General features: G+C 33.5%; 1 protein-coding gene across 2 annotated transcripts; it reads right to left on the bottom strand.

The window, feature by feature from the left end:
- Positions 1-1,408: 1,408 nt before the first annotated feature.
- Positions 1,409-8,433, bottom strand: LOC114280824 (phosphatidylinositol 4-kinase gamma 3). Of its 2 annotated transcripts, none has more exons than XM_082882087.1 (3): positions 6,142-8,433; positions 3,287-3,787; positions 1,409-1,991 (listed from the first exon to the last, which is right to left on the bottom strand). In XM_082882087.1, exons 1-3 carry the CDS (start codon positions 7,516-7,518, stop codon positions 1,614-1,616), a joined length of 2,256 nt encoding a protein of 751 aa, XP_082738213.1. In that variant the 5' UTR covers positions 7,519-8,433; the 3' UTR covers positions 1,409-1,613. The 2 variants fall into 2 exon arrangements, with proteins under 2 accessions (XP_082738213.1, XP_082738214.1); XM_082882088.1 differs by having other exon boundaries at positions 3,287-3,484; positions 6,142-8,430.
- Between the last annotated feature and the right edge of the window lie 1,977 nt (positions 8,434-10,410).

Raw genomic sequence — 10,410 nt, 5'->3', positions numbered from 1 at the left:
AGTTATTGGATTAAATTTCTTAAAAAATTCAATTATCAAATAGATTTAATCCATGACCATTATCAACCGCAAACAACCCACTGGAAGAACAAATATCAGACATATAATCCAAATAGTTTCAAAGTTTATAACTACTTAATACAGATTCAGATTATTTGTTTTCAGATTCTCGAACATGTTAAATTTATATCTACTTAATACATTTCAGTTTCGGTCAAGTTAACTTTTAAAAAAAATTATGAGAGCTGAATTAAAAGATTTTACAAGAGTTGAAATGTAATTTCAAATACTATGATTCCACAGCTAACAATCAAATAAAATAAGAAAAGTCATTTTTCATTATTTTTCAACACTAGTTCAAACATATTTAGATTTGATTTAAGTATTAAATTATGGGAAGTGATTGAGACCCCCTCCAATCACCACACCCACCACCCCCTATATACACGTGGCGGGTGGTGATTGGAGGAGAAGGAAAAAAAGAAAAAAAAAAAAAAAAAAAACCGGCTAATAAGAAAGAGAGGGGGTCAAAGGGAGTGCCTCCTTGAGGGGGTCCAACACATTTTCCTTAAATTATCTGTGATAGAAGAAAAGAAACCTGACGAATAATCTTAATACAAAAAGATATAAATGCCTTTATAAGGATTAATGGAAATTGAATTCAGCATTAAATTTCTTTCCGATGTAACCCCAAAAAAAAAAAAAAAAAAAAAAAAATTCAGCATTAAATGTAAAGTAAACAATTATGTTATTGCCGACCAAAAAAAGATGGCTCTTAAAACTTTAAAAAAAAAAATTCAAAATCAAAATCAAAATCCAAACCCTTTAACAGGAGTTGTTTCATCTTAAACCTAATTACAACTTTATGAAATTTAAAGATGATAAAACCCATATTACCATAAAATGTGCAAAATAAGCAATATTAGTTCAAGTTCTACAGCTAAAAACTGCATTTTTAAAAACAAAATAATAAATAATAAATTATAGTTTTAGTCCTCTGCATTTAAATAAATTTTCACTTCAATCCTCATAATTTCAATTTTATCAATTTAAACTTTACACTTTCAATTGTGTTTCAATATAGACCTTCTGTCATTTGTTGTTAGTATTTTGAAAAAAAAAAAAGGCAAGATGATATGAAACTCAAGTGAAAATTTCAACAATTACAGCACAAGAAAAATCAATAAATAAAACACTCCTGTAATATTTTAAATTTCCTTTCGATTCCACTGATTTCAAACATGTTCTTTTTCTGTCCAAAATATTAGCAACTAACAAAGGAACCGCATTGAAAGTATAAAGTTTAAATTGATGAAGTTAAAACTAGCAAGATCAAAGTAAAATTTCACTTAAACTAAACCGATCATTGGGCAAATTATCCTTAAAAAAATTAAGCACACCAAGATAGTAATTCACAAATTTTCGTTAAAATATTATTATCTGTTTTGGTGTCCAGGGGCGGCCGGTAGTGGCAGTGGAAAAGGGTAGCACAACACAGAAAGAAGTTACAGGACATAAAGTTCCAACACAAAACCAAATTACTTTAGAACACCAAACATATATGATTATATATTGACATTTTCTTAACATCTACCTATTTACTAGTGGCAGCCTCATGGGGAGAGCTCATCAAGGCGGCGGTCCATGATCAGTAACACAGATTCAAGGTATGCTGCTTCGCTTGTTCCGGGGAGAACAGCTTCTTGTGCTTCTTGAACAATCTGCTCAATCACGGATTCCTTCTTCAAGGTTTCCCTGCACATGATGCTTCCAATGGCAAAGGGAGTGAGTCCTCTCTCTGCACCTTTCTTCAGAAGCATAGTGGAAATGCGAAGCGTGCGTGCACACTCAAGTGGTAGGTCCCACCCATAAAATTTCAAGAGTTCAATATCTCGATCAGCATCGAGTGATCTTATGTAGTCAATGGTGTCCGGTGAATAAGGCTGGTGTGCTTGAGGCCAATACAGCCAGTCGAATGTACAATCTTCAAACTGCATTGAGATCAAAAAAATGAGAATATAATTAAATCTGAAAATATACATGGCCTGCCAATCAATTCAATCACACTAGGAAAGGATTTCATTTTACAATGATGAAATCAATCTAAAGCAAAAGTCAATGATTTGACAACTGACAAGCCAAGTTATCCTCATTTCACAAGGAAATTTGTGTATTCAAAGGTTTTTTTTTTTGGTTGGGTGTGTATTCAAAGTTTACTAAAAGACCATGTGACAAATGTTCTGAAACAGAAGAAATATGTTTCCTCTGAATTGATCCAAGCCTTCCAATTATAGTTCAAAGAAGCATAAACATAAAAATATCATATTCAGTACGCTTCCTTTGAATAGATTCAAGCCTTCCTAGTTTAGTTTGAAGCATAAACATAAAAATATCATATTCGATACACTTCCTTTAAATTGATTCAAGCCTTCCTAGTTTAAATTGAAGCATAAACATAAAAATATCATATTCGATACGCTTCCTTTAAATTGATTCAAGCCTTCCTAGTTTAAATTGAAGCATAAACATAAAAATATCATATTCAATAAGCTTCCTTTGAATTTATTCAACCCTTCCAAGTTTAGTTTGACGCCTTAACACAAAATTATCATATTCAATATGCTTCCTTTGAATTTATTCAAGCCTTCCTAGTTTAGTTTGAAGCATAGAACTAGGAACTTCCAATCACTGTTACACAGGCTTCCTGAGCATCAAATGAATTATGTCCCAAACCAGAATTTCACAGATATACATTATATACTACATTATAGTTGTGTATCTAATTAAGTATATAATTGTCATTACAATGTGATTAAATTGGCCTTCCACTTGAGACATTTAGGTTATCTAGTACTCAAAATGAAATAAGCAGTCAAATAGAATAGCTTCATAAACAATAGTATATCAAGTAAACGTAGTTTAAAAAAAAAGAAGAATAACACAGTGCCATTTTGAGAACATGGTAAAAAGCCACGTTTTTAGACAAAATGTCCAAAAACGTGGCTGCCAAAAACGCCAGAAAAGCCATTTGGCAAGTGCCAAAAACGCAGCCGTAAAATTACAAATTAGGGCCTATGAAAAAAAAAATAAAAAAATAAATCTCTTATGTTGGGTAAGGGTATTTTAGTCATTTTAATTTGATTTGACACCATAAATAAATATTAAACTAAAAAGCAAAAAGCCAGCTTTTTACCAACTTCCCAAATCACTTCCAAAAAAGCCAAAAAGCTTAGTAAAAAGCCAAAAGCCAGCTTTTTACCAACTTCCCAAAACAACCCACACTTACATTCTCAGGCAGGCAGTACCCATGATCAATTGGTATAAGCACAATCTGACCATCACTATATCTCTGAACCAAGATGTTGCCAGCATGTCTATCGGCATTCGCCAACCGGATATCCAACACAGATATCTTGTGAACCTCATCCACGGGGAAAGCACGAGGACCCATATCCTCACAACTTCCACAATTCTTCATGAACATCTGCAATGACCCAATTTTAATGTTCTTAGAAGCATACTCAGACCCTTCTGGAAAATTGAATCCTCGGTACAAGCACTTGATGACCATGACAGTTGGGGGAACCCCAGCAAAACCCGTGTCCTTCAACAAGTGCGGACCACTCCTTGGATGATCCAAAAGGTATGCTGCAACTTCTCTCAAAGCCCCTTCACCTACTCTTGTCCCCTTCTTCAACCCTTCCCCATCTATTGACAAGGGTAGCCCTCGAGGGTTATTTACAGCCATGGGCTCCTCGTCAATTGGCTTAAAAACAGAAATATATTCCTGACCTTAGTTGCACGAAGCGGGAGCGGGGGCGGGAGCGGGAGCGGGGGAACGTGGCCACTTAGAGGAGTCGTAAATTAGGAGCGTTTATGTATTATTTTTATTAATTATATTTTATTTATTATAATGAATAATAAATTATGTTAAAATAAATAATAAATAAAAATTAGATGTTTTATTTTATAAATTTTTGAAGATTTTTTTATTATATATGATTTAAATAGATTTCTTTTAAACAATTAGATAATTTATTATATGTTAAAAAGTTAAGAAATAATTGTTAAAAAAATAAATAATAAATAAAAATTATATTATATATAATAAAATAAATAATTTTTTATTTTACAAATAAAAATTATATTGTTTATGATAAATTATATTATAATTTATAATTTATAAATTATATTATATATATATATATTATATGATAAATTATATTATATAAAATAATGAAATCGAAGAGGGAAAGAAAGAGAGAGAGACAGAGAGAACAGAGATGAAGAAAGAGAGAGGGAGAAGAAGAGACGCAACATAGATCAAGAGAGGGAGAAGCAGAGACGCAACAGAGACGAAGAGGAGATCGAGGGTGAGAGAAGCGAGAGAGAGAGAGAGACGAAGACCTAGGGCTTCAAAGAGAGGGACGAAGACTAGGGCTTCGACGGGGAAGTCAAACGGCGAGATCGAAGTCGTCGAACGGAGGATCGAAGCCAGCGACCAGGTACTCTCCTTGCCCTCTCAATAGTGCTCCCTTCCCGCATCAGATTCGCGTTTCCCTCTCCTCAGATTCGCGATTCTGATGCGATCCTTCCTCAGAAGCGCAAAATCGCGCTTTTTCCTCGGAGTCGTCGCCATCAGAGACGATTCCTGCTACTAAGTTCCTGACCAAAAGCATCTTGCATGAAATAAGCACCCCCTGATCCCTCCGAAGACCTTATAGGTTGGTTACCGCTTTCCAACCCATCAAAAGTTGAGTTAATTAGCTTCTTAATAACTAGTGGCAATTCAATCTTAGGATTAACGATTAAAGGTTCCAAAAGGAAATCTCCTTGCAGTGGCTTCCCAGCCACACCCTCGAGCTGCTTAGATTGTGTCCCACACTCATCTTGGCCCCCATCTACCACATTAGTCCCCCTCTCATTCAAATCCAACGCCTCCATGGAAATTTCAAAATCTTTCTCCACAGGTCTAGCCCTTACTTTTGCTGATTTACGGAACACCAGCCTAATTTTTCCTTTCACTCTGTACATTATTATTATTGTTATTATACAGTGTGCTTATTATTATTGTTTTTGTATGTATATATGCATAGACATAATAAGCACACTGTATAATAACAATAATAATAATGTACAGAGTGAAAGGAAAAATTAGGCTGGTGTTCCGTAAATCAGCAAAAGTAAGGGCTAGACCTGTGGAGAAAGATTTTGAAATTTCATTGGAGGCGTTGGATTTGAATGAGAGGGGGACTAATGTGGTAGATGGGGGCCAAGATGAGTGTGGGACACAATCTAATACATGGCCTGCCAATCAATTCAATCACACTAGGAAAGGATTTCATTTTACAATGATGAAATCAATCTAAAGCAAAAGTCGATGATTTGACAACTGACAAGCCAAGTTATCCTCATTTTCACAAGGAAATTTGGGTATTCGAAGTTTTTTTTTTTTTTTTGGTTGGGTGTGTATTCGAAGTTTACTAAAAGACCATGTGACAAATGTTCTGAAACAGAAGAAATATGTTTCCTCTGAATTGATCCAAGCCTTCCAATTATAGTTCAAAGAAGCATAAACATAAAAATATCATATTCAATACGCTTCCTTTGAATAGATTCAAGCCTTCCTAGTTTAGTTTGAAGCATAAACATAAAAATATCATATTCGATATGCTTCCTTTAAATTGATTCACGTTTTCCTAGTTTAAATTGAAGCATAAACATAAAAATATCATATTCAATAAGCTTCCTTTGAATTTATTCAACCCTTCCAAGTTTAGTTTGACGCCTTAACACAAAATTATCATATTCAATATGCTTCCTTTGAATTTATTCAAGCCTTCCTAGTTTAGTTTGAAGCATAGAACTAGGAACTTCCAATCACTGTTACACAGGCTTCCTGAGCATCAAATGAATTATGTCCCAAACCAGAATTTCACAGATATACATTATATACTACATTATAGTTGTGTATCTAATTAATTATATAATTGTCATTACACTGTGATTAAATTGGCCTTCCACTTGAGACATTTAGGTTATCTAGTACTCAAAATGAAATAAGCAGTCAAATAGAATAGCTTCATAAACAATAGTATATCAAGTAAACATAGTTTAAAAAAAGAAGAATAACACACTTACATTCTCAGGCAGGCAGTACCCATGATCAATTGGTATAAGCACAATCTGACCATCACTATCTCTCTGAACCAAGATGTTGCCAGCATGTCTATCGGCATTCGCCAACCGGATATCCAACACAGATATCTTGTGAACCTCATCCACGGGGAAAGCACGAGGACCCATGTCCTCACAACTTCCACAATTCTTCATGAACATCTGCAATGACCCAATTTTAATGTTCTTAGAAGCATACTCATACCCTTCTGGAAAATTGAATCCTCGGTACAAGCACTTGACCATGACAGTTGGGGGAACCCCAGCAAAACCCGTGTCCTTCAACAAGTGCGGACCACTCCTTGGATGATCCAAAAGGTATGCTGCAACTTCTCTCAAAGCCCCTTCACCTACTCTTGTCCCCTTCTTCAACCCTTCCCCATCTATTGACAAGGGTAGCCCTCGAGGGTTATTTACAGCCATGGGCTCCTCGTCAATTGGCTTAAAAACAGAAATATATTCCTGACCAAAAGCATCTTGCATGAAATAAGCACCCCCTGATCCCTCCGAAGACCTTATAGGTTGGTTACCGCTTTCCAACCCATCAAAAGTTGAGTTAATTAGCTTCTTAATAACTAGTGGCAATTCAATCTTAGGATTAACGATTAGAGGTTCCAAAAGGAAATCTCCTTGCAGTGGCTTCCCAGCCACAACCTCGAGCTGCTTAGATTGTGTCCCATACTCATCTTGGCCCCCATCTACCACATTAGTCCCCCTCTCATTCAAATCCAACGCCTCGATTGAAATTTCAAAATCTTTCTCCACAGGTCTAGCGCTTACTTTTGCTGATTTACGGAACACCAAGTGGATCACAGCATCATCCTTTTTGCAAATTTCATCTATAAGTCTCTGATCTTCAAGCTCCTCACCATTACAGATTAACTCTTGGTCTTTGAGATCACCAAAACCTTTCCCTTTCTTAGCAATCTGGTTTTTCACATAACCGACGTTTCTTGTTCTCTCAACTTGGAATTTAAATTCCTTCCCACATACAGTCCGAACAATAATAGCTTGGAGATCAGAGAACCGAAGGATCAGATGTAAAACATTTCCTTCTGTGACACCATAGTCCCGGACACAAGAATTGTTCCGAGACAGTTCTTTGCCTTCAAAGACCAGTTTTTGTTTTTTCACGAAAAATCCTTTGTAGTTCTGAATCCTAAGCTTAACAGAAGCTATTGAATCCGACTCCAAAATACGCATTGGAATCACAGATCCAGCAACAGTTAGGTATATCCAGATTGACTCCCTTGACCAGGGATCGTGTTGACCAGAGACATGTCCCGGGAAATTCAAAGACTCTTCGTAAATTGGACTAAGAGCAACACGGGCAATTGACATTGTACTAATACAAGGTCAGTACCCTTGCACCCTATATATCAGATTATAGGCTTGTAAAATGAAGATATCATCAATAATCAAAAGTGTTCATACTTTATGGAACCCATTTACCAGGAATTAAGGACCTCCAAAGACCCAAAATATGACTAAAACCCTAAATCTAAGGTTTTTGCTTAAATTTGAACATACCCAAATCAAAGAAATTAAAGAATTGCCATCAAGATATGAGTAAATAGATTCCACATGTATAAAGACAAAGAAATAAAGTACCCAAACCAAAACCCTAACCAAGAGCAACCGAGTATCACAAAGATTAAGGTTTTCTTTGAGTCACCAATAATTTGCAACTAAAGATCAAAGCAAGCTCAAACCCAAAAACCTAAAAATCAAGAAAGGCCTCTGAAATTAGGAACTAAGGGGTTCAAGCAAGAAAGTCAAATACGAGCTGTGAACATTTTCTGGGAAAGCAGGAAAGAAAATGTGCAATGGAAACTAAATGCCAAAGCTTTCAAATCAAACTCAAGCCCAAAAACCTAAAAATCAAGAAAAGAACTCTGAAATTAGGAAGTAGTAGTTAAGATTATGTAGAGATTGAAACAGTGGGGTTTATGAAAGAAAGAAAGAAAGAAAGTGATGAGCAATGAACATTTTCTGGGAAAAACAAGAAAGAAAATGTGCAATCTTACCAAAGAGAAAGAATGGAAAATTGAAGCTATGCTTTGATTGATGATCAGGAAAATGTGTAATCTACCCAAAACCCATCTTTGTCTCCTCTCTCATCAGCTCCAGTGACTTTTGACCCAAGTTCCAGAAGTCTCGGATTTTTTTTCTGGGTGTAACCATGAAAAGAGACAGAAAATGATGAGTGAGAGAGCAGACTTGGAATTCAAGTCTTGCAATGGATTTGGATTGGATGACACGGTGACGGATTATGGAAAGATTTTAACGCCGTTACACATTGGAGTCACTGTTCTGGCCTTCATTAATAGCCCACTTTAATTTTGAAATTTTTCTTTTACTTTAAAGCCCTCAAATGTCCTGAAATTCCCTTTATATTTTATTACATAAAAAGGAAAATGATGTAAACATTTTGTATGAAAATAATAAGGCTACAAACTCAGAATTATTTATCCAAAATTTACTTAGAAATAAAAATTAATAATTCAAATTCATTTCACTCAGAGATTTCACATTTCATCAATTTAATCTCCGCCACACATACTCATTCTGAGTAAATTATGAGTTCCTAATTCTGGGGCCCTAACTTTTTTGTTATAAAAATATTTTGAGATGTGAAAATATTTGGAATTCGAATTTTGTTGGCAATTTTCTACTCTTACTTGTAAATAATCATGTTATACGAGAGAGGATATCATCACAATAGGGTCTCTTGTTTATTATCTGAACAATTTATTTTATTAGACTTTATATATAGATCATTCATGAAAAAATCATATTGATATGATAGTCAAAGTCATGTTATTTTATTATATTTATCTTTTTAAAAAATAGACTACCTACAATTTTTTTTTTAAAAAAGACTAAGTATAATAAAATCATAGAGTTGTAATTATCAAATCAAGTTATTTTTTTGTGAATGATCTAAACATAAAGCTTGACAAAATAAACTATTCAAATTATCAAAATAAAACTCATAATGACTCTCATAGAGCTCAACAACACTCAATCCTATCCATTTTTCCACTATAATTAGTTAAGATATTAAACTCTATTATATTTATACACATAATAATTTTTCATTATTGACAGCTCAGTAAATCATAATTACCATTACGATTTGAAAAATTAGAAGAACAAAAGCCTCCTTTGATTTTGTTTGGAGGAACACTTATAGTGTGTGTATTATTTTATTTTATTTTAAGATTTGAATTATAAAGTGTTCTTTGATAAAAGAATCATTATATTTACATTTTTCACAATTATCAATAGTGGTCTTGATTGGTTTGATTTTTGAAAATATTTATAATAAAAAAAAGGAATTAGGTTGATTAAAATAAATTCTAAAAATTAATTTTACCCTTGAAAAAGATAAAATGATATAAAAATAATGATCATTTATTATTATTATTTTTTTATTACCAAATTAAATTTTAGTTTTTAAGGAAAAGTTTTTTTCTAAAGACAGAGGGTATTGTGGTAATTGTGTATAGACAAATTTTACACGCTGGGATTGTCGTGTACGACGAGTAAAACGTATGTAACGGTCGGTTACTCTCTAACGGAGGATTATTGACGTGTTAATCGGGATTAAGAAGTGCTTAGCTGCTTAATTACTCTTAATGTATCGAACACACCAAGACTTTTTCTCACTTGTTCATTAATTACATTTACATCTTTGCATCACCCTACCCAATTATATTTTGCCACGTCAATTGACTGCATCATATGCTTCTCAATGTGAGTAGTTCTTTAAAACCCTTAATTCAAACTTTTTTTTTTCTCTTTTTATTTATTTATTTTTAAAAAATTATATGTTATCAATTTGTTTATCATTGTTTTATTTTTTTATATCACCAGTTTACACCAGGGTGTTTGTTTAGACTTTTTTCAGTCAAGTTATAACTTTTATTTTTGGAAAAGTTATTTTGAATTATTTAGTTAAATTTATTTGAAATAAATTTCTGATTCTAACAACTTATTTTAACTTAAAAAGAACTGATTCTGAAAAGCTGCTTACCCCTTACTTTTGATTATCAGCTTCTGCTGTGGACATGTTAATTACGGTTATACTCTTAGATTTTTTTTTTATCTTTTATTTTTTAAAAAATAGAAAAATGAAATAAACTATAGATTTTTTTTTTATGAGAAATGTAAACAAGTAGTAAATAATAAAAAATAAAAATTAATTGAAAAAGTTACTTCACAGCTTAT

The sequence above is a fragment of the Camellia sinensis genome, chromosome 8 (genome assembly GCF_055761805.1).
Source record: "Camellia sinensis isolate YWXY chromosome 8, ASM5576180v1, whole genome shotgun sequence".
Classification (NCBI taxonomy): Eukaryota; Viridiplantae; Streptophyta; class Magnoliopsida; order Ericales; family Theaceae; genus Camellia; species Camellia sinensis.
The sequence above is the reverse complement of the archived record's forward strand: the minus strand, read 5'-3'. Positions and strand labels throughout refer to the sequence as shown.